At 44.2% G+C, this 25,146-nt stretch overlaps 1 protein-coding gene across 1 annotated transcript in view; it reads left to right on the plus strand.

Moving 5' to 3' along the window:
* Positions 1–403: 403 nt before the first annotated feature.
* LOC109918710 (hyaluronan-mediated motility receptor-like) overlaps positions 404–25,146 on the plus strand; it is a 50,219-nt gene continuing 25,476 nt past the window's right edge. The window contains exons 1-2 of the mRNA XM_020518645.2: positions 404–523; positions 19,094–19,233. Of these exons, the coding sequence (XP_020374234.2) occupies positions 404–523; positions 19,094–19,233 (260 nt within the window). The remainder of the gene's footprint in view (positions 524–19,093; positions 19,234–25,146) is intronic.

Here is a 25,146-nt window from a genome sequence, read left to right on the forward strand (position 1 = left end):
GTATTTGTTGATCTGTGGGTGGAGGGGGACAAAGGTGAGCCCTTTACTGAGGACTGACCGTTCGTCCTCAGTAAGGGGTAGGTCTGGGGGGATGGTGAAGACTCGGCAGGGCTGGGTGCTATTGTCTCCTCTGGAGCTGCTGGCTGTGGAGGTGGTGGGCGGAACGATGTCAGCATCGGCTGTGGGCGGAGTTGCGTCGGCTGTGGGCGGAGTTGCGTCAGCGGTGGGCGGAGTTGCGTCGGCGGTGGTGGGCAGAGTAACGTCGGCATCGGTGGTGGGCGGAGTGCCGTCGGTGGTGGGCGGAGCGGGGTAGGAGGCGGCAGCAGTGGTGACGGTAGGTGCATCCTCAGTATCTATGGTGTTGGCCTCGGAAATGGAGGCGGTGGCTTCAGCAGCGGTGTCGATGGCGTTCGCTGTACCGGAAGTGGTGTATCCGGTGGCGGAGGATGTGACGTCATCCGTGGGTGCTCCGACAGTGGCCACAAGGCCGATGGCGGCAGGAACATTGTGGGGAAGGTCCTGGGTAGGGTTGGGGATTTGGGAGGTGGAGGAATCCCGTTTTGGGTGGTAGGCACCAGTACGTTCACTGTACTTATGGTTTTTAGTGTCCAACAAAGTTGAGTTGAATTGTGAGTTCAGGTTGTGGATGCTACGAAGAATAAAAAACAGGAGAGGTCCTTTGCAGGGCTGGGAGAGGGAGGCTCTGAGCTGATTTTAGGCTTGATTTTAGTGCCAGGAGATGCCGGCGCATTGCTGTGAGTGTGTGTTTCAGGAGTCACAGGGAGAAACGCTTCTGAAGGGTCTCAATGTTCTGAATGTAGACATTGTCACGGTTGGGGCCAAATTAGGAGTCCACTGGGGATGATCTGGTGCACCTCCCAGTCGCGAACCATTTCAACTCCCTCTCCCATTCCGCAGACGACATGTCCATCCTGGGCCTCCTGCAGTGCCACAACGATGCCACCCGAAGGTTGCAGGATCAGCAACTCATATTCCGCTTGGGAACCCTGCAGCCCAATGGTATCAATGTGGACTTCACAAGCTTCAAAATCTCCCCTCCCCCTACCGCATCCCAAAACCAGCCCAGCTCGTCCCCGCCTCCCTAACCTGTCCTTCCTCCCACCTATCCCCTCCTCCCACCTCAAGCCCCACCCGCATCTCCTACCTACTAACCTCATTCTGCCCCCTTGACCTGTCCGTCCTCCCTGGACTGACCTATCTCCTCCCTACCTCCCCACCTTTACTGGCTCCATCCCCGCCTCTTTGACCGGTCTGTCTCCTCTCCACCTATCTTCTCCTCTATCCATCTTCTATCCGCCTCCCACTCTCTCCCTATTTATTTCAGAATCCCCTTCCCCTCCCCCATTTCTGAAGAAGGGTCTAGGCCCGAAACGTCAGCCTTCCTGCTCCTCTGATGCTGCTTTGCCTGCTGTGTTCATCCAGCTCTACACCTTGTTATCTCAAGGAGAACAAAGTTACAGCTGCACAGGTGTACAAAAGCAAGATCAACATCAGATTTGAAATTTGAGAGGTACATTCAGCAATCTAATAACAGCAGAGAAGAGGTTTTCTTGAACTTGTTGGTGCATGTGTTTAAGCTTTTGTATCTTCTGCCTGATGGAAGAGATTACAACTGGGATGCGAGGGGTCTTTGATGATGTTGGCTGCCTTTCAACGGCAATGAGGAATGTAGCTGGAGACAATGGATGGGACGTTGGCCTGAGTGATGGTCTGGGCTGTGTTCACAACTCTCTGTAGTTTCTATCCACAAATGCATGTATGCATGGCTCATGCCCAGCTTCGTGAAGGACAGCAGCCCCTGCCAGTTTTGTGTGCAAGCTCTCTGTGCGAGGGATTGGGTATTTATCCAGCTGCGAGAAGTGGTTTGCCATTTGTTAAAATCAGCACCAAGGCGAACCCACCCGTCAGGCTTCACAATCGGTACGGCCGGTGCTGCCCATTCCACAAACTGGACTGGTTTGATGATTCCTTCGCTTCCTAGCCTTCTGATTTCTACCTCCACTTTTGCCCATAAGGCAAATGCCATCAGATGGGCCTTGCAGAATCATGGAGTTGCGTCCTGGTCAACATGTAAGGTGGTTTTGGCTCCTCTGATAGTCCCTAAACCTTGAAAAACATCCAGGTATTTAATTAGGACTTCACTCAGGCAGTCATTTTCTAATTGAAAAATGTGGAGCCAATCAAAGTGAATCTTTCTCAACCAATTTTGCTTCATCAGGCTGGGACCCTGGTCTTTTCCTACAATCAGCGGTAACTGAACCAGCTGCTTCTCATACAAGACCAGAACCGAAGTCATACCCTTAATCTGTAAAGGTTCTCCAGTATAGGGTCTCGGTCTAACCAAGGTCTTAGGCAAACTTAAAGCTCGGAGTCCAGAGCAGATTTTATTAAAGCCTGGTTCTGCAATCACTGATACAGCCACGCTGGTATCATCGTCATTAGAAATGGCTGATCATTTAACCAGACATATATTTTGATTGGTTCTGATTTGGAGGTTGCTAAGCAATTTGACCGTTTCAAACCAGACGTAGGTGGGTTTTCCAGGGTTTGCACTCTCCTGGATGCTGACCTATGAGTTTTCTTATTTCATTTCGATCTGGTGGGACTCTTTGCTGTCTCAAGTCCACATAGCAGCAACAACAGTGGCTTGCCTGCTGACCTAGAGTCCCTCTGTTCAGGATATGTCCTGAGTCAGGCTATGCAATTGCCTTCACTCTAGTGGTGTCCCCCAAGCTCAGTCGGACTGGCGAGGGTGTCTCCTTCCATTGGCATACCCTGCAACTTATATGCTCCACTTGCTGCATTTTATAGTGACAAAGCCAATTGCAGTGCTTGTTTGCATTCCAGTTGGGCTTCAGCTAGTAGATGCTTTTGTTTGCTTACATCATTAATCACCATACCAAATGATCTATCACCATCTCATTAAGAGTTAAACCAAAGCCTCCTGAGGAAGAAGAGGCATTGTTGTGCCTCTTGAGCCATGGCATGTTTGTGGGTGGTCCAGGACAGATTGTTGGTTGTCGTCATTCCTAGGAACTTGACACCCTTGACCCTAGCCACTTAAGCTCCATTGATGTAGATGGGCAGATAGCAGATCAAACCAAAGTCACATGCCTCTCCCAGTCACCTTAACCTCATCAAAAGTCCCGACACTGATTCCCGTCGTTCTTGAATGGCCATCTCAGAATCAGGGGAGTCTCGGGGTCGTAATATTCCTTAACTAAATCCATCAACTCTTGAAAGGTTTTAGTATCTGGTGTCTCAGGGAACGTTAGGCTCCTAACAACTGAAAAAGCCATGGATCTGCAAGCTGTCAGGAGAATTACTCATTGCTTTTCATCTGCCCCCATGTTATTTACCCGGAAAAAGTAATGCAATCTTTCCACATACTGGGTCCTGTCTTCAACAGTAGGATTGAATGGGTCAAGCTTCCCAAATAATGACATGATGCCAGAAATGCTTATCCCAAGTCAAAGACGACTGTTGCCAGTGAATTTCTTCAGGAGTGTCTTTTTTTTTCTCTCATCACTGCTGAAATAGCTCCACAGAGGCCGGTATCCCATCACCCAGTTACACACATAGGACTTGACACTGGTCTAGCTTCCTCAGAGCCAGCCCTCAGAGTAAACAGAACCTCTGGCACTCTTGTTTTATATCTGTCAGCCAGGGCTCCCTGATTGGATCATATTAACAGCCCCAATTAGGGAACTCACATTCTATGAGGTCCACCTGGCTGACCTCATGTTTCTTACTCTTCTAAACTCCAGTGGGTGTCCTAGCTCATACAGCAAATTTCACCCAACTTACTTGTTAACTCCTCCCCATTGCCTCTAAGCTCAGGGTCTCCCAAACCCGCACAGCTCGCTTCTCCCTCCTTCCCAAAATCCAAAAACAAGACTGCCTGGGCAGGCCCATTGTTTCTTCCTGCTCCTGCCCCACAGAACTCATCTCTTCCTACCTAAACTCAGTTTCTTCTCCCCTTGTCCAGTCCCTTCCCATTTACATGCATGATTCCTCTGCTGCTTTACATCAGTTTCAGAATTTCCAGTTTGCAGGCTCCAGCTGCCTCCTCTTTACCATGGACGTGCAATCCCTCTCCATGTCCATCCCCCATTAGGATGGTCTCAGGGCTCTCTGCTTCTTACTGGAATAAAGACCTGAACTGTCCCCATACACTGCCACCCTCCTCTGCCTGGGTGAACTTGTCCTCACCCTGAAAATCTTCACTTTTAACTCCTCTCACTGTCTTCAGGTCAAAGGTGTGGCCATGGATACCCACATGAGCCCCAGTTATGCCTGTCTTTTTGTGGGTTTGTGGAACCTTCCTTGTTCCAGTCTTATTCCGGTGTCCAGCTACAACTCTTTCTCCGGTATATTGATGAGATCATCAGTGCTGCTTCTCTCTCTCAGCAAAATCGACAAGAGAGCCTCTGAGTTGTCCACCTTCTTCCTCAATCGAAGATTCCTCAGCACCGTAGTTGACAGGGCCCTCAGTTGGGTCCAACCCATCTCCCACACTTCGGCCCTCACTCCCTCTCTTCCCTCCTGCAACAGCAATAGGGTCCCGCTTGTCCTCATTTACATTCCCACCAGCATCCACATCCAAAGGATCAATAGCTGCCATTTCCACCACCTCCAGCATGATTCCACCACATATTCCCCTCCCCTCCTTTGTCCACCTTCTGCAAGGACTGTTCTCTCTAAGAGACCTTGGTCCAGTCTTCCTTCAATCCTAACACCCTCCCAGAGCTCCACGACACCTTTCCCAGCAACCGCAGAAGGTGTAACACCTGCTCGTTACTTCCTGCTTCCTCAGTATCCAAGGGCCCAAACGTACCTTCCAGGTGAAGCAGCACTTTACCTGCACGTCACACAATCTAGTCTACAGTACTCGCTGCCTACAATGTGATCTCCTCTACACTGGGGAAAGAAGCGTAGACTGGGTGACTGCTTTGTAGAACATCAACGTTTTGCCTGCCACTTCAACACACCACCCTGTTCCCTGGCCAACATCTCTGTCTCTGGCTTGCTGCAGTGCTCCAGCAAAGCTCAGCACAAGCTGGAAGAACAGCACCTCATTTTCCACTTGGGGACCCTGTAGCCTTCAGGGCTCATTATCAAGTTCAACAATTTTAGGGCTTGAGGCACTTTCTCCCATGTCCTTATCCCAACCCCACACACCAGGCCTTGTTATTGCATGGTCTGCTATTACACACAACCCATTGTTAGCCATAAATAATCTCCATTAGCAACCATTCATTCCCCTAAGCTAATTGTTGCCCAGTCCCTTGTCCAATTGTTCTTCTCTCTCTTTGGGCTCCATCCCCACCTATTGTTTACTCCTTATCCCCTCTACCCAATCTTCTGATTAAAAAGGAACTTTTTCCGAGCTACCATCAGTTCTGAAGAAGGACCTGACACGTTAACTCTGATTTCTCTCCACAGATGCTGCCAGACCTGTTGTCGTTTTCCAGCAATTTCTGTTTTTGTTACTTGTTAACTCAATTTTCCTGCCTTTTGGAAGTTTACAACTCTGTCACCTGCAGGAAATCCTTTGCAATCTCAAATGCCATTTCTTATTTGCTGAACCTGATGTTTGCTTTCTTTGAGCTACTTACTGAGATCACATCCAAATTCTTGTTATCTCTGTTTCAAACTAATCCCAAGTGCTCCCAGTTGTTCTTACCAGACTTGGTAAAGTCTGCTGAATCTCAGGGTATAATACTTTTGGTTTGTAACAAAAGTTAATGATTTAATCAAAGTGCTCAAAGTCCCTAATTTACTTAAGTGATGGAATCATGCTAACAGCAAACATTGACAAAGTTAGCAAGAACTGCAATTTATTGCAAATAAGTAAAATAAGACCACAAGTAAACAGCTGTGAAAAATCAACATAAGACCCTAGCAGTTAAAGCTCTAAACCCCTTTAAAATCCATACATACAGAAATAGACAGGCACAGACCAAAAAAAAGTGTGTTGTGGGTAGAGAAAAAGTACTGTGAGTCACCTCCTCCAGTGCCACAACGATGCCACCCAAGGCTGCAGGAACAGCACCTCATATTTCGCTTGGGAACCCTGCAGCCCAATGGTCTCAATGTGGACTTCACAAACTTCAAAATCTCCCCAACCCCGACCGCATCCCAAAACCATCCCAGCTCGTCCCCACCTCCTTGACTTGTCTGTCTTCCCTCAACTGATCAACCTCCATCTCAACTCCCCACCTACACTCACCTTTACTGACTTCATCCTCGCCTCCTTGATCTGTCCGTCTTCTCTCCACGTATCTGCTCCTTTATCCAACTTCGATCATTGCCTCCCCCTCTCTCTATTTATTTCAGAGTCCCCTTCCTCTCCCCCATTTCTGAAGAAGGGTCCAGACCCGAAACGTCAGCTTTCCTGCTCCTCTGATGCTGCCTGGCCTGCTGTGTTCATCCAGCTCTACACCTTGTTATCTCAGATTCTCCAGCATTGGCAGTTCCTACAGTCTCTGCTTCATTGAGATATTGTTTCCCTTGCAAAGACTTTCTGTTCTCTAAAGGCCTTCCTTCCAGATTCACAGTTGTTTGCCAAAGGCACAGAAGATTTACACATTACACATTAATTCTTCAGAAACTGAATAACATAGTGAAACATAGTCACTGTTTAGAGGCAACAGCTTACTGCTACGGTAGGGAGAGAGTAACGGATTGTTTTCAGGTTTGAGTTAGTTACTGCAGAGAGCTACAGAGATAGACTCTGCCTCTTCCAATCTGGAAAACTTATGTCACTATATAATAAGACCATAAGATATAGGTGCAGAATTAAGCCATTTGACCCATTAAGTTTGCTTCACCATTCGATCATGTCTAACCTTATTCTCCTGCCTTCTCCCTATAACCCTTGATCCCTTACCAATCAAGAACCTATCTGTCTCTGTCTTAAATACACTCAATGACTTGGCTTCCACAGCCCTCTGCAATTAGTTTCATATATTAACCACCCTCTGGCTGAAGAAATTCCTCCTCTTCTCAGTTTTAAAGGGTTTTCCCTTCACTCTGAGGCTGTGCCCTCAGGTCCCAATCTCTCTGACCAATGGAAACATCTTCTCCATGTCCACTCTATCCAGGCCTCTCAGTATTTTGTATGTTTCAATCAGATCACCCCTCATTCTTCTAAACTCCACTGAGTACAGACCCAGAGTCCTCAACAACTCTTCATATGACAAGCCCTTCATTCCCTGGATCATCTTTGTATCGTTCAGTCTCTCAAGCTATTCAGCTGCCCAGGAAACAATCCGAGGGCAGGGATATCCAAAACTAGAGGCCATTGGTTTAAGGTGAGAGGGGAAAGATTTAAAAGAGACCTAAGAGGTAACAGAGGGTGATGTGTAATTGGAATGAGGTGTCAGAGGAAATGGTAGAGGTGGGTACAATAATAACATTTAAAAGACATTTGGACAGGTACATGGATAGAAAAGGTTTAGAGGAAAATGGATCAAACGCAGGTAAATAAGACTAGTTCAGTTTAGGAAACCTAATCGGCATGGGCAAGTTGGACCGAAGGGCCTGTTTCCGTGCTGTTTGACCCTGTGACTCTATCAAGCAATGAACTTTGGCAACAACTGTTCACAACTGCATTCAGCAATTTTTTTGAGGAAGTTAAAAGCAGGGTAGATAAAGGGGAAGCAGTCCTTTCTGCTATAACATGACCGTTGCGTTCTTGTGCAATCTCGCGCAATAAAAATAACAGGGCTTATGGAAAAAATAGGGTCGGGAAAGACCACCAAAAACTATTACTCAAAATCGAAACAAATATAGTAGTTAGTCTAACACAAAGGATAGCACAGTTTAAATAAATGGTAAATTCACGTTTAATAATAAAATAATACAGTAAATTTAACACTTTACCTTGAAAAAAATTTGAAAGTAACTCGATGGGGAAGGAGAGTGGTGTTGTGGTTGCTGATTTGTTAAGACAGAGGCTGAGGGTCTTCATCATCGTCATCTTTAGTTACACTTGTGGGTGCAGGGTTAGGGCGAATAATAGTTCATCCAGAAGTGGATCACTGCAGTTCATTGTCTTCCGACAGTTTCTTGGGAAGTTCTGAGGAAGGGTCACCGGACCCGAAACGTTAACTCTGTTTTCTCCTTCACAGATGCTGCCAGACCTGCTGAGCTTTTCCAGCAACTTCTGTTTTTGTTCCTGATTTACAGCATCCGCAGTTCTTTCGGTTTTTACATGTATGCGAAAGTTTGCGTTTTACAGACAGCCTTCACCTATTCATCAATTGTGTTTCAGCCAATTCGCATTGACGAAAACATGCGTAATAACAGAAAGGGCTGTATTTAAATTTCCAGAAGGTATTTGAGAAGGTATCGCACATCAGATTACTTAATGAGATAAGAGCCAAGAACGTTGGAGGTCGTATTGTAGCATGGATAGAGGATTGGCTGACCAATAGAACGCAGAGAATTCAGAAACTGGTGGCATTTCAGGTGACAGCCTGTAACTAGTAGAGATCAGTGCTGCAGCCATGATTATTTACAATATATATTCATGGCTAGGATGAGGAAATGAATGTACTATAGAGATAGTAGGAACTGCCGATGCTGGAGAATCTGAGACAACAAGGTGTAGAGCTGGATGACCACAGCAGGCCAAGCAGCATCAGAGGAGCAGGAATGTACTATAGCCAGGTTTGCAGATGACACAAAAATAAGTGGGAAGACAAATGGTGAGGATGAAACAAAGTATCTGCTGAAGGAGATCGACAGGTTATGTGAGTAAGTAAAAACTTGCCAGATGGAATATAACATCGGAAAATGACTGAGTGAGTACAGGGTAGCTCCTCCAAAGTGGTCAAGACAGTGGAATACTGGACTCAGCATCTTATCTGCTTGATAATGCGTTTCAGAGCTGCATGGCTGTCATTACTTACACATTGGCCACATGTGGCGGGACTGCAGAGTGGAATCACAAACCAAGCTTAGAGTCGATAGCCCCCAGCAGCTACACTCTGCTTTCACATGGTCTGTGGTACAGTCAACTGGTTAACTGCAGCACATCAATTGCACAGCAAGGATTGTGATATGATGCTTGAGACTGCATGCCTGCAAAGCTACATGGCTTCACTCAATGGCACTCTGGACTATTTTTTATTTTATTTACTCATGGGATGTGGATATCGCTGGCTATGGCAGCATTTATTGCCCATCCCTAGATGCCCTTGAGATGGTGGTGAGCTCCATTCTTGAATCACTGTGGTGCTTTTGCTGTAGGTAAACACTCAGTGCCATTAGGGATGGAATTCCAGGATTATGATCCTACGGCAGTGAAGAAATGGCGATGTATTTCCAAGTCAGGATGGTGAGTGGCTTGGAGGGAAACTTGCAGATGGTGGTGTTCCCATGTATCTGCTGCTCTTGTCCTTCTAGATAGTCAGGGTTAAGGATTTAGAAGATGTTATCTAAGAGCCTTGGTGAATTTCCACAGTGTATTTTGTAGATAGTGCACACGGCTGCTACTGAGCATCGGAGGTGGAGGGATAGAATGTTTGAGAATGTGGGGTAGCGATCACCTTGTGGTATTATTGCTGGACTATTAATCCAGAAACTCAGCTAATGATCTAGGGACCTGGGTTCGAAACCCACGATAGCAGATGGTGGAATTTGAATTCAATAAAAAAAATCTGGAATTAAGGATCTAATGGTGTCCATGAAATCATTACCAATTGTTGGGGAAAAACCCATCTGGTTCAGTCATGGCCTTTAGGGAAGGAAACTGCCATCCTTACCTGGTCTGGCCTACATGTGACTCCAGACCGACAGCAATGTGGTTGACTCTTAAGTACCCCATGGGCAATTAAGGATGGATAATAAATGCTGGCCTAGCCAGTGATGCCCTCATCCTGTGAGTGAGTAAATCAAGTGGGCTGCTTTGTCTGGATAGTGTCAAGCTTCTTGAGTGTTTGTGGAGATTCACCCTTCCAGACAAGTGCGAGGTATTTCACCATGGCCCTGACTTGTGACTTGTAGATGATGAACAGACTTTGGGGAGTCAGGAGGTGAGTTACTTGTTGTGAGATTTCTCGCCACTATCCTGCTCTTGTACCCACATAATTTGTAAGAATGCACCAGTTCAGTTTCTGATTAATGGTAACCCCCAGAATGTATTTACTCCAGATAGTCAACTGGTGAATGAAGAAATAGAGCCAATACAGAATAGATTTATTCACAGAGTAAACCATTACAGGTATATATCTCCTGGCTCCAGTCTATTCCCTGTAAGTGTCTCTTTATAGTTTATTTGTTTACTGAAAATAGTAATTATTAAAAAAAAGTAATTAAATTAAAGAACTATCCATTAAAGAAGTTTTGAAAAATAAAACAAAATCAAATTGAAGTTTCATTTTATGTGTGCTCAAGTAGCTAGCTAATGCAGACTTGTTCAACAGTCTGCCTATAGGCAACAGTGTCGCACATTGAGTTAATGTTCAAAATACAGTGAAGTGTATTTTGCAGGGAGCCGCTGCTCCAATCAAAGGCCATTTCTCTCCAATTCTCTCCACTCACAGTGAGATGATCAAATGAAAGAGGGAAGCAGCCTGATTGGAGGAGCAACACAAAGTGGGTGGTTTAGCTCACCATGAGACAGAGAGGCTATGCTAGAGCTGCACAGGACTTTGGTTAGAGTACTGTGTGCTGTTCTGGTCACCACCCTATAGACATGGTGTGATTGTACTGGAGGGAGTGCAGAGGAGATTCACCAGGATGTTGCCTGGGATGGAGCATTTCACTATGAAGAAAGACTGGATAAGCTCAGGTTGTTCTCTTTGGAGCAGAGAAGGCTGAGAGGAATCTGATAGGAGTGTATAAAATTTTGAGGGGCATGGACAGGGTGAGTAGAAAGCAGCTGTTCCCCTTAGTCAAAGGGTCAGTAACAATGGAGCATATTTTTAAAGTGAAATGCAGTAGGTTTAGAGGGAACTTGAGGAAAATCTTCTCACTCAGAAATTGGAGGCAGTTTGGAATACACTGTCTGGGAGGATAGTTGAGACAGGTAACCTCACAACCTTTAAAAAGTACTTGGTTGAGGACTTGAAATGCCATAACATTCAAGGCTGTGCACAGGAAAGTGGGTCTAGTGTAGGTAGGAGTACAATTTTGGCAGTACAGACTCAACGGGCTGATTCAATGAGGCAGTCAGTCCACAGGACAGAGACTGGGGCAGGGTTTCAGGGAAACACTGGCTTGGGATGAGGAGAATGAGAGTCCGGGTAATGTTTGTGAGGGGGCATCTGATACAGACTGACATCACCTGGGTGGGTGTTGCTAGGTGGTTACAGGGCAGTCAGCTGTAGGATTAAATGTGCATGTTGATATCCTACTGCTGCCCAGTGACATTAATCACCAAACCTCCTGGGCCTGTGCGAATGAGTGACTGAACAGATGCACTTGTAGGATGTGGACATTGCTCCCTGACCAGCATTTATTACCCATCCCTAGCTGCCCTTGAGAAGCTGTTGGTGGTGAGCTGCCTTCTTGAACCACTGCTGTCCATGTGATGTAGGTTGATCTACAATTCCCCTAAAGAGGCAATTCCAGGATTTTGACCCAGCAACAGTGAAGGAACAGTGATATATTTCCAAGTCAGGACAGTGAGTGGCTTGGAGGAGAAACTGCAGGTGGTGGTATTCCACCTATCTTGTCCTTCTAGGTGGAAGTGGCCACGGTGTTCCCATGCATCAGCTGCCCTTGTCCTTACAAATGAAAATAGTAAGGGGTTTGGAAGGTGCTGACTGAGGATCTAAATGATTAGGTGGTTGAGTGAGTGAATGGGAGGGTAGATTGATGTGTGAGATTTTGGGTGGATCTGGGTGTGAGAGTGAATGGATGACTGGGAATGAATGGGGGAAGATTAGTGAGTGAGAGGATACGTTTGAGAGAATGGGTATGAGAGGTTAGGTACGAGAGAATCTATAGGATTGTGGGTGGTTGTGAGTGAACTGGTGCACGTGCAACTGAAAGGGTGTGATGTGTTGGCAGATGGACAGTTGTGAGTAGATAAGAAGGTGCGGATGAAAGGGTGAACATGTGGGGAGGTTGTTGAGAATAAATAGCTGGATGTGTGGTTGTATTGTTGGCTCTATGGGAATAGGTGAACATGTGGATGCATGGGTGAGTGAGTGTATGTGAGTGGGCGGGACTAAGCTAGACACAAACCCAATCTTCCTCTCTTCTTGCTCCTCCTCCTGTCTTCACAAGCCAGGTCAGAAGAAAAGGATAACGTCAGGCTGAGAGGCAACCCATAATGAATTCCATAATACCAGGTCAGAGGTGGAACAAGGTCCAGTATTCAATAATTCAACTCCTTAGCTCAGCCCTGATCTAAATTTCCTTCCCTGGTGCTTAGGACTTGAAACCTAGTATTTTTCTCTCTTTAGCTCTGCTGCTTGACACATTAAATAGTAATTTTATGAAATATACATTTCAATGATCAGTTTATTCCCTTGGAATTGTTTCTTCCTTTTATTGAAATCCATGTTGAATGCTGTGTCAAACACTTTCTTTCTGAAATTTGCTCATTGCCACCCACATTCCCCTCAAACCAAGTCACAGAAAAATTCAAATGGTGGCTCATTTGCAACACAGTTAGACTTTATCAATGCCTTCCATCTATATATGGTTTACCTCAATTAATAAAATGAATTCTAAGATTTACTGGTACTGGTGGTTAATATTTGAAAAAAGTCACAAGTGATTTGGTAGTGGAAGCAAGTACATTCAATTTTGTGTTGGAGCACTTCTGGATATAAAATTAATCCTTCGAGGGTACTGGAGGCAGGTACTCTCACATTTAAGAAACATCTGGATGAACACTTATAATGTCAGAGCATAGTAGGCTATGGACCAAGTGCAGATAAATGAAATTAATATAGTTTGTTGGTTGAGCATAGACATGGTGGGCCGAAGGGTCAATTCTACGCTGTATGACTCTATGACTGTGCCTTCTTTTCTTTCTCTCTCTTTATTCTTTTCATGGGATGAGGGTGTCATTTGCTAGACAGCATTTATTACCCATCCTTAATTGCCCAGAGGACAGTTAAGAGTCAACCACATTGCTGTGAGTCTGGAGTCACATGTCGGCCAGACTAGGTAAGGATGGCAGTTTCCTTCCCTAAAGGACATTAGAATTTATGAGCAGGAAGGTCTAAATTCAAATCACACCTGTAGCAGATGCATCATAGCATGTCTGAACACGTTAATGAAAAATATAATAATTCTGTGGGGATGTTCTTGTGGCACAGTAGTAATGTCCCTATCTCTGAGCTAGGATACCCATATTCAAGTCCCACTTGTTCCAGAGATGTGTCTTAACATGCCTGAACAAGTTTCATTCAACAGCAACCACGACTTTATTACAAACATATTCCCCACGCCACCATTACCATCAATCTGGGGCAATTAACCCTGGTTCGATAGTGAGCGCAGGAAGCAGCACCAGGCACACCTAAAAATAAGGTGTTGGCCTAGTGAAAATACATGACATTACGTGCATGTGAAACAGCGGAAACAGAATGCCAAAGATACAGTTAAGTGATGTCACTGAAAACTGATCAGTTCTAAGCTCTTCAGGCCTGCCCCATCCAATAGTGGTGGACAATTAAGGCAAAGCCGCAAAAAAGTCAGATTCTAAGTGAAGAAGACAAGCGAATCAGTGTGAAAAAACAAGTCTGAAGTATTTACAAACATCTTCAGCCAGAGAGGCCAAGTGGATGATCCATCACGACCTCCTCCTGAGGTCTCCAGCATATCAGACACTTTGATTCTCCCTGTCTGATATCAAGAGACAACTGAAGGCACTGAACAGTGTAAAGACCGTATCTTCTTATTATTTTTCTTTATTTTTGACTGTGGACTGAAATAGGAAAAGGATATTTGAAGGATTGCTGAACTTTCTTTAAAAGCAAGAAACCTGACCCTCCTTAGAAGAGCTGTTTACATTTGTTGTAGCAGTACTGGAGGCACAGTTCGTAGATGAAGTGGAGCAGTGGCTGTGTATAAATGGAGTTTGGCTGGCAGTAAGTAACTTAGTGGTCTGTGGACTAGTGACCGATTAAAGATGAAAAGGCTTCTACCTGACAAAAACTATGCGATTCGCTCCCAGGTAACTGAACAGCTTAAGAATGAGATAAGCAGAAGCCACAGGATCTCCTCGAGGAGATCTCTGTGGTAAGAAATAAGGACCTTGAGTCTGAAGAAAGCCAGTTTATTTTTCCCTTAGCAGTTGCTGTAGGTGTGACTGGTAACCAATAAACCAGAGGCTTTATGTGTCAAACCAGCCATCCTATACCTCTGGAGAAGGAGAATGAAGGAGCAGCATGACCTTACAAGCCAAAAGCACCAAGTCAGTAAAACCTGTTAACAGGGCTCATAGATCTGCCTTCCTAGGCTTTCTCTCTGCCCATCACACCCATGTCTTTTTTTTCCTATCTGTATCTTTCTATATGTGTGTGCAAGAGGAATTTTAGATGGGGCTTAGAGTTTCAACTCACAGGGATATACATCGATAGTTCACAATTACTTACCTATTTATTTGTAACAAATACTAATTCTTGTTGAATACAGAAGTCTGGTCCGTGATTTGTGGTCTAAGACACAGGTAAAATGGGGAATTTTGTGTACTTAAAAAAAATCTTTAAATTTTGTGATGAGACCAGGAGTGGCAGGGCTCAATTTCCAATGTGCTACCCCCGAGAAGCATGAAAAGCATACTATAAAACGAAGAGTACTATTCTAAAGGGTGTGCAGGAGCAGAGAGAGCTGGGTATATATGTGGAGATAGTAAGAACTGCAGATGCTGAAGTCAGAGATAACACAGTGTGGAGCTGGAGGAACACACCAGACCAGGCAGCATCAGAGGAGCAGGAAAGTTGACGTTTCCGGTCGGGACTCTTCTTCAGAAATGGGTCTTCGGGAATCTTAATTTCTGAAGAAGGGTCCCGACCGGAAACGTCAGTTTTCCTGCTCCTCTGATGCTGCCTGGCCTGCTGCGTTCCTCCAGCTCCACACTATGTTATCTCTGGGTATATATGTACATGTCATTAAAAGTTGCAGGGCAGAGAGAGCTGTTGATAAAGCGTACAGTATTCTAGGCTTTATTCTGAGAAGTATGGAGCAGGGGGATTATTGATGAACTTGTATGAGTCACTTATTAGATCTCAGCTGGTGTATCATGTACAATTCTGGGAACCACATCACAAAAAAGGATGTGAATGCATTGGAGAAGGTGCTGAATATGTTGACAAGAATGGTTCCAGGAATAATCCATTTATGAGGATAGATTTGGAGAATTTGGATTGTTTTCCTTGGAGAGGAGAAGGCTAAGAGAAAATTTGACAGGTTTCAAAATCACAAGGGGTCTAGACAGAGTATATAACGAAAATGTGCTCCACCTCATAAAAAGATCAAGAACCAGAAGGCACAGTCATAGAGAAAGATGTTCAGCCCTTCATGTCCGTACTGGCCAACAAACACCAAATGACATTAATCCCATTTACCTGTATTTGGTCCATAGCTTGGCATTATAAATGCTCTTCTAGATGGTTCTAAAATGCCTCTATCATGCTCTCAGGCAGCACAATCCATATTTCTACCGTCCTCTGGGTGAAAAAGATTTTCTTCCGATCCCTTCTAAACCATTTATTCCTCTGGTTTTAGACATGTATGCCATGGGGGTAAAGATTCTCATGATCGGTGCTGTCTATGCCTCTCATCATTTTGCATATCTCAATCAGATCTCCCCCCTCCATCAGCCTCCTCTGCTTCAGGGAAAACAAACCCAGCCTATCTAGTCTCTCCTCATAACTGAGACTTTCAATCCCAGAAATAAAGTTACAATTTGCAAAGGTAGCAACCACGAGGTGAGGAAAAAATACTTTCACTCAGAATGCTGGTGCTAAATCCCTCACCAGGGTGGAATTTGGCACAGGTCACAGTGCAAATGTGAGCAAAGGCAATGCAGACAGGTTGGGCACTATATGGCCAAATAGTCCACAGTCTACCTCGCATGAGATAACCCCACACTGTCACCCCACACTGTCACCCCACACTGTCACCCCACTGGTTCATCTTCCCCTCCCAACACACCCATATCCCCAGATTCCCACCCAGCCCACACCACTATCCCCAACTGCACCTTGTTCCATGAATGTGTGCCTACCTGAATGTCTGGTTTTGAGCAGGTATGAGCTGGAATTGTCATGCTGATTGTAATAGATCATAGAATCCCTACAGTGTGGAAGTAGGCCCTTTGGCCCAACAAGCCCACACTGACCCTCAGGGCATCCCACCCAGACCCATCCCCTTATAACCCACCTAATCTGCACATCCCTGAACACTACAGGTAATTTAGCATGGCCAATCCACCTAGCCTGCACATCTTTGGACTGTGGGAGGAAACCCACACAGACACGGGGAGAATGTGCAAACTCCACACAGACAGTCGCCCGAGGGTGGAATCGAACACGGGTCCCTGGTGTTGTGAGGCAGCCATGCTAACCACTGAGCCACTGTGTCGCCCCAATCTGGGAGGTTAGACTCTACTGTGTTTCATTGCTCTCCCGGGATGCTGACAGAGGGAGTTTGGGCAGTCAGATGTTAAGTCTATCTTTATAACTTGTCTCAGTGGGAAACTTTAATTTCAGTTGGATTCTCCTCATTCCCAGGCTGCCTGTCACTTTACACTGATAGGCTATTGGCCATCCTTCCTTCTAACTCTCTCCCTAACCCATCCACAACTTCTATCCCCTTCACCTTCTGGTCTCACCTCCTAGAAAAACCACTCTCCCTAAATGTTATGCCGAGAGCCCTCTCACACTCAACCCTTCCCACACCCCACATGCCCCCACCCTCACAAATGAGTTGCTCTCAACTACATTCCTGCTGGGATCCACTACTAAAATCTACACAGTCACAAGTATCTTCCAGATCTAGGGATCTCCACAACCTGATCTGATGGTGAGAATTTCTGGATTGAGGAGGTCATGAGAAAGATTTCCAATAATTTCTCCAATCAGAAAGTTGGAATTGGCTCTAATTTGCATACAGAAATTGTTAGGAACCTTTAAAGGAAAGAAAAAGGGTTTTGGAAAAAATTCTAGTTTCAAAAAAAGCCATTTGCGAGGAATGCGAGACAGGTCAAAAGAAAATCCAAAAGCCAACAATGCCAAGTCTGGGTTTCAAAAGCCTTATGGATTCTACTTTAGCTGTTCAGAGCTCAGGATTATTAATTTGTTCAATAACCTTCTGATGTTGCCCCATTTTCCCATCCTCCCAATTATTTGCAATGGCTGGGAAACCATTCATTGTCCAATGCTGAATTAACACTCCATTCAACATCCACAGCTACCAATGTGAAATGGCTGTGGGGCCACCAGCAGTAGATCTCTCATGGTCAGGGGGTTCAGTCTGTGTCTAATGGACTGGCTCAATTGATCACAGACACAAATTGAGCTGTTTCCCAAGACCGTCCCCTGCTCCCACTGGTCTTGGTCTCTACCCCATGGTTCCTTGTATTTTTCCCACCATTCTAGTGTATCCCAGGCTCTCACCCTCCCTCATCCCCATCCTGTGGACACAAGTCTTTCCCCACTGCACCCTAGTCTCTCCTCTCCCTGTGGACCTCAGTGTCTCCTGCCCATTCATGGACACTAGTTACATAAGAACTAGGAATAGGAGTAAGTTATTCAGCCCCTTGAGCCTGCTCCACCATTTAATACGACCATGGCTGATCTCATCTTGGCCTGAACTACAGGTTTCTTCTGAAGAAGGGTCTAGGCCCGAAACATCAGCTTTCCTGTTCCTCTGATGCTCCTTGGCCTGCTGTGTTCATCCAGCTCTACACCTTGTTATCTCAGGTTTCCTGCCCACCTTCCTTACCCCTTTAACTCATCACTATCCAAAAATCTGTCAACTCCTCTTTAAATTTATTCGATGTCCTGGCATCCACCACACTCTGAGGTAGTAAATTCCACAGATTCACAGCCCTTTCAGAGACAATCATAGACTATAAATATAGGAGCAGAATTAGACCATTCGGCCCATCACGAGTATTTCCTCCTCATCTCAGTTTTAAATCTGCCAGCCCTTAACCTAAAGGTATGACCTCTTGTTCTAGATTGCCCCACAAAGGGAAACATCTGCTTTAGGGAATCTCCTTTAGCATCTTATATGCCCCAATTACATTGCCTCTCATACTCCTAAATTCCAGTGAGTATAGGCTTAAACTATTCAAGAGATTAATCTAGTTTTCCCTTTCACTCTGACCGCAATCTTGCTCCCTCTACCCTGCACCCTGTGAATCTGTTTTCCTGCCCCTTGTAGACACCAATCTTCATCCCCCACCAACCCCAGGCTCTGCAAATCCCAGTCTTTTCCAGCACCCACCTCCCACCTCCCCACCCTGTGCATCTGAACTGTTCCTCTTGACCTTTCCATCTCTCTCTCTCGCCACCTTGTGGACCCAGTCTCCCCTCTCTTTGCAAACCTTGGTATCTGTTCCTCAGCCTTTGGATCCTACTCTCTCTCCTCTCCTCCCCCCATCCCCAACTTTCAACACATACCACTGTGGACCCTAATCTCTCTCTCCACCATCAGACCACTGCAGACCCCAGGCCCATTGCCCCAACAAACCTCAGCAGACCCTAGTCTCTTTCCTCCCCACTTTTATGGATTTCAGTCTCCACTCTCCCAGTGAATCTCAGTATTTTCCAAATCCTTTGTACCACAAATCTTTTTCCATCCTCACACCTCTGTGGACCCTAGACTCCTTTGCCCTCCCCAAAACCTCTGTAGACCATCATCTCTTCCTCCTCCCTTCCCCCATAACCTCTGTCGACCCCAGTCTCTCTCCCCACTCAAACCCCTGCAGACCCAATCTACCTTCTAACGGTAGACCCTTCTTCCCCTCCATCTCTCTGATATCTCACCATTCCATTTGATGGGGTCACAGCGTTTGAGGGTTGAAAAAGGTGATGTATTTGATTTTCTAGAGCTCAAAATTGAGTGGAGAAATTATTTTTTAAAAAAATAGGTTGCTGTGCTCGATATAAGCTTCTGGAGACTGCAGACTGATCAGCCGGAAAGACCAGTCTTACAGCAAGGAAAGCTGTTGAATGATGAGATTGTCTGCCTACCTGCTTCATTTCCAGCTGACTCCGGAGACACAGGGAGGTGAGACTGAATTGAATCTTTCTTAAGCCGGAATCAAACAAGATTCTCCAGAACCGCCAGGGTTTAGCTCGCAAACATTAAAGGGAAGGGCTTTAAAAGGGGCCAGTCACCAAAATCCACATTTTAGTCCCAGCCCACCCTTCATTTCGACGTCATTAAAAACAGATTCAGCGAACTGCCCCCATTCCCCGAGTCAAAGCGAACCTGAGCAGCAGATCAGATTGACGGAGTTGGGTAGTGAATGAATGGGGAACAGAGAGAATGAGTAACTGAGTGAGTCGGGAACCTAGTGAGTGAGTAAATGAATGAATGATGAATCGAGTGAGTTGGGAACCCAGTTACTGGGGAACGGAGAGAATGAGTGGGTAACGGGGTGCGTGAATGAGGAACCGAGGGAGTGGGATATATAGTGAATGAATGAGGAACCGAGTGAATGAGTGGGAAACAGAGAGAATAGTGAGGAACTGAGTGAGTAGATGCATGATGAAGATGAGTGGGGAACTGAGTGAGGAAGAGTGAGCCATGTCACCTATTTAGAAATTGAAATGTGTGGTTAGGTTTTGAGAACCTTGCTCTTGGCCTCTTCCTTTTCCTTAAGAGCTTGCAAAGACCCATTAAACCTGCTCCTCCCAGAAGCTGTGTACACTGCCCTATTATGGACTTTGCCCTCCATTTAATTTCATAACCATTGTATACTTTGTTGTACCATGGACTTTGCACCACCCATTTCATTCTCTACAGTAATGCCAAAAGCAAATCGGCAGACTGACTGTCCCAGTATCGTCAAGTTCTTGAAGTTGAGTAAACAAATGAATCCGACATTTAGAATCTTAAAGGCTTTTAAAATCCCAAATTATGGAAAAACCGTTTAGCATGGCCTTAACAACAAGAGACAGAGAGGGTAATTGGACAAGTCAGATAACGTTACAGAACAAATTGGAAGAGAACAGATCAACAAAGACTGTAGGATACATGGAAATAAACTGATCTGAGAAATCTACTGTAGAGAGTGAGAGGGGAATGGACAATCAGTGAATCCTCGAGACAAATGGAAAATATTTGGAATGGGATGTGCAAGATGCACAAACAATCAGTAACAAGAGGTTATTTGGACATTTAAAGAGGAAAATGAGATCAGAGAAAACTGATGGCACAGAAAGAAGCTATTCAGCCCATCATGTCTGCTCTAGCTGCCCAGTCAAAACCCAACTTTCTGCACCTGTCCCACAGTTTTGCAGATCATGGATGCAGATCCACCAACCACCAAACTGAACAATGACATTCCAGACACCAAGGTGAAAGGCAGGAGGTTTAGGAGGGATTTGAGGAACACCTTCATGCATAGAGTGCTGGCAATCTGGAATGCACTGTCTGGGAGTGTAGTTGAGGCTGGAAACATTTAAAAAACATTTGGATAAGCATTTGAAATGCCATAATATTTAAGGCTGGAAAACAGGTCTAATGTAGATTTAAAGTCATTTACTTTTCAGTGTGTACTGTACAATTCTATGACTTTGGGAATGTGCAGAGTGATGTTGGAAGGAATGCAAAGACCTACAAACAGCCCATTTACCCAATGCCTCAAGTTTCACCTTCCCAGCATGTGGTACAGTCTGCAGATGACATGTTCAACTTACTAACTAGCTCAGACCCCATCAAACTGGAATGGAAGCTAGCTAACCCCTTGCTCCAGAGGGTCTGATCCAAAAGGAGAAGAGTTTGAAAATTGGAACTCTTCTGAAGTACAGGTCAAACTTATGACCTCCTCATTTGCTACCAGTTAAGCCAAACCTCAGTTTGCATACTTGTTAAATAAATGAAGTCACCAGTACCCATTCAAGTGTATTGATTGAAAGGTCAAGATGACAACTCTACTGGAGGATACCATTCCAGCTTTGACATGTTGGAACATTAAACTTTGTCCAATGACTTTAGATGTAGAGAGTGCCATTTGGACAAATTATGTAGATGATACCAAATTCAGGGACAGTGGAATTGAAAAGTGATAATGCACTGCTTTGCAAGAACAGATTCACTGCAGATGAAGTTTGATAAAATGAGCTGTGGAATACTGAAAAAGGGGAAAAGGAGGGATTATACATAAGAACACACAATGGTGTAAAAATAACTAAAGAAGTCAAGGAGGATCTAGCAAGGATATGACCGATCAGTTACGTGCTACAATTAACAAAGTCAATATACTTTTGAACCACAAAACCAAAGTATCAGAAAGATACAATCAAACAATATGGTGCACTGATTAGCTTGCAATGTTGGAAGTGACAAATTTCTTTTTAATGAAGCACTGGGCATGTTGGGGCAGAGGGGGCCACAGTTCTGATCAATAGTAGTTATAAAGGAAGACTTGATGATAAATTTGTAGATTGACAGAATAGAAATGATAAAATGGAAATATTGTTTCAAAGCTGAACCCACGTTCAACTAATTAAAGAAACAGCATTGTAGCAACAGGCAGATATATTGTCTCTCTGGGTGGAAGCAAATAAAAGGAATGAATGGATTTTTTTTTATCTGAAAGGATCTTGGGCATGTGCAGGAGGGAGAAGATCATTCAAACCATTTTCCTGGCCCTAGAGTTCAACAACAGGTCAAGCAGCTTATGACTGAAAAGCCTCCATTCATTTCAATCATAAAAGGGTGACCCCTTATTCTGGACTCACCCACAATCCACATCTATAATGTCAACAGTTCAGGATTTTACGCACTTCAAGTTACCCTCACCCTGTTAAAACACTAATGAAAACAAATCCAATCTATCTAACCTTTCCTGACAGGACAACCTGCTCATTCTTGGTATAATCTAGTAAACTTTCATTGAATCACCTCCAACGTGTTTATATCCTTCCTTAAATAAGGACACTAAAACTGCATGCACTATTAAAGATACACCATTGCCCTATTTAACAGAAACATAACATTCTCATAACAAAATATAGTACAGCATTCCATTAGCCTTAATTAATTGTTCTTGCATAGTGACTTTTAATGACTCATACACTGGTGCACCTAGGAATTCCACATGCAAGTAAAACTCTGAAATATTTTTATTCTTCCTGACAAAGTAAACAACTTCATATTTTCCCCACATTGTGCTGCATCAGCCAGATTTTTAAACAACTTAATTAACCTATCTATATCCTCCTTGTACTCTTCATAACACCTTCCTACCAACCCTTGTGTCATCTGTGAATTTAGCTATCACGCCTTTGCTTCTCATCTAAGTTATTGATGTAAATTGTAAAATGTTGAGACCTCAGCACAGACCCCTGCGGGACACCACTTGTCACATCTCACCAATCAGAAAAAGACCAACTTATACATACTGCTTTCTGCCAGCCAAGCTTCCACCCACGCTAATACATTACCCCATACTCCACAAGGTCCTGCATTGTACAATAACCTTTTATTAAGCACAGTATTGCCTTCTGGAAATCCCTCATATCCACAGTGCAATTTACCCAATCAATAAATTGGTTAAATATGATTTCCTTCTCACAAAATCATGCTGACTTTTCCCAGTTATCTTGAGTTTTTCCAAGTGTCCTTCATGATAGGTTCAAACAACGTCCCAATGACAGATATTGAGCCAACAGGCCTGTAGTTTCTGCTTGCTGCCTCCTTCCTTCTTTATAAGGAAACATTTGCTACTTTCTGATTTTGTGCAACCTTTCCAAAATCTACAAATTTTGGAAAATTACTGCCAGTGCATACCTCATTAGCATAACCCAAGGGTGGAGTCCACTGGGACTCGAGGGCTTGGCAGTCTGCAGATGTTCAACTTTTTCATTAAATTTAAAAAAAAAGGCCAAAGTACAATCTGCTGAGGTTCCAGCATAAACCACAATAAGATCAACATCACTAGTCAACCACTTGGAAAATTAAGGAGGAACATTTAAGATTGAGACAAATACAACTTGGCATAGTTTATACTCGAAAGTCAATTTACCTTAGCAAGTTGAAAGATATTCAGGTCTGGGTGACACATCAGTCATTGCTGGAATGTACATAGGAGTGATTTTTGAATGAACAGGCAAAGAAACGTAGCCTTTTCACTTGTAAGGGGTTTCACTTGTAATTATGTAGGGTAACCAAAGTAAAATCCCTCAGGATATATGAAATAAACATCATGATGGGAAATACTGCAAAGGTTTGCGAGGATGCTACCAGCATTGGAAAATGCAGCTACAAGGGAAAGATTGGGTCAGCTGTGATTGTTCTTTAAACAGAGGAGGCCAATGGAGATTTGATCAAGATATACAAAATTGAGAGGGGCCTGGCTGGAGTGAATGGGACATCTCTATTTACCTTAGCACACAAATTGGTGACGTGGGGGCAGAGGTTTAAAGATTAGTGGAAAAATTAGCGTGTGGATGAGGAAAATCTTTTCACACAGAGTGGGTGGGGCCTGACAGGCCAACAGACAGAAACCCTCAACTCATTGAAAAGGTGTCTGCATTCGCACTCCTAATGCTGTAAATTGCAGGGCGTTGAATGTAACAAAGTTGGGTTAGGCCATGTGGCTTGTTTTTAAGCCAACACAGACACGCTGGCCCAAATGCCATCTTTCTGCACTGAGGATTCCAACAGTAGCAATGAATCCTACTTGTATCGAGGACACCTTATGGTATATTCCTGTGTAGTAACTTCTGTGTGACCAGATCACCACTATCAAGGCAGATTATGCAGCATTTAATTGGAGGGCCATGCCCATCCCTTTAACGCTACAAAATTGATCCGGGAAGAAGCTAAATCTGCCTTCAGTCTCCCAATAGATAAGAGATAAGCACGCCGTGATCGTTTGAAGTTGTTGATGTCCTGACTCTGTGGAAATTATCCTGGAACTGAAACTTTTGATGGGAAATTCGCCAACTTTCTGAAACCTTTGATTCTTGAGTTGGAGTAAGAAACTTGGGAGAGATCAGACTTACTTAAAAGGATAGTCACTGTCAAAATAAGTCAGACTAAAACCATGTCTAACTAAACACGGTAATAAAAAATATAAAATTGATCCATCCTGCCCCAAAGATTTCGACACTAACTGGAATGTTTGTGTACCAGTATATTTGTTCTTTAGTTAGAGGACATAACCCTATAGTGTTCTCCACAGGAGATGAGTGACTCCAATGTTGTGTAGATCTGTCTGAAATAAACTGTATGAGGTTTTACAGAAATTGTAGGAGGAAAAATATGACAGCCAAGAAATACAAAAATGTACCATTCTTGTCGTAGAGATAAGATGGGAAGGTTATTTAGTTTCTTTTCAAAACACATATTGCATTTGGTAAAATCTTACATTTTTACACTGAGAAATACTGCAGCCATGGAAGGCAAAAAAAAATTAGTTTTGATAAGTGTAGTCACAGCTTTGTATAAAGAAAATGCTCGACTCAGAAAAGGAGTAATTAATAAATTAATCTGTTCACGTGGTCTTGCTGGCAAGTGCATGAATGCTGACTCGGACACTTAATGTGAGGCAGCTGCCCAAAACACAATTCAAATATTCGCATCTACTTGAGTGAGCAGACCATAACAATGTAACTAAATTTCAGGAACTCAACATGACAATGAAGTGAAACCCCAGTATGTTCCATCCCTACAACAGCATGACAGACTGGAGAGCATCAACAGAGCCATGCTAACACTATTAGCCAATGATCAAAAGTGGAACATCCCTTTAGGGTTAGTACCCTACATCAAAAAGATGTTAACGGTTCATAGATAAATGACCAATTTTGTTGATTATGACACATTTATTACACTGGTTTTGCAAGAACAGAGATGCTGACCCCTTCACTAGAACTCAAGGACAATGGCTAGTCATCCAACTTTCCTGCATGCATGTACTACGAATGTCCAAGAGATGGAGGTAAAGAGAAATTGCTAGATATGAAA

The sequence above is a fragment of the Rhincodon typus genome, chromosome 12, assembly GCF_021869965.1.
Source record: "Rhincodon typus isolate 14 chromosome 12, sRhiTyp1.1, whole genome shotgun sequence".
NCBI classification, from domain to species: Eukaryota; Metazoa; Chordata; class Chondrichthyes; order Orectolobiformes; family Rhincodontidae; genus Rhincodon; species Rhincodon typus.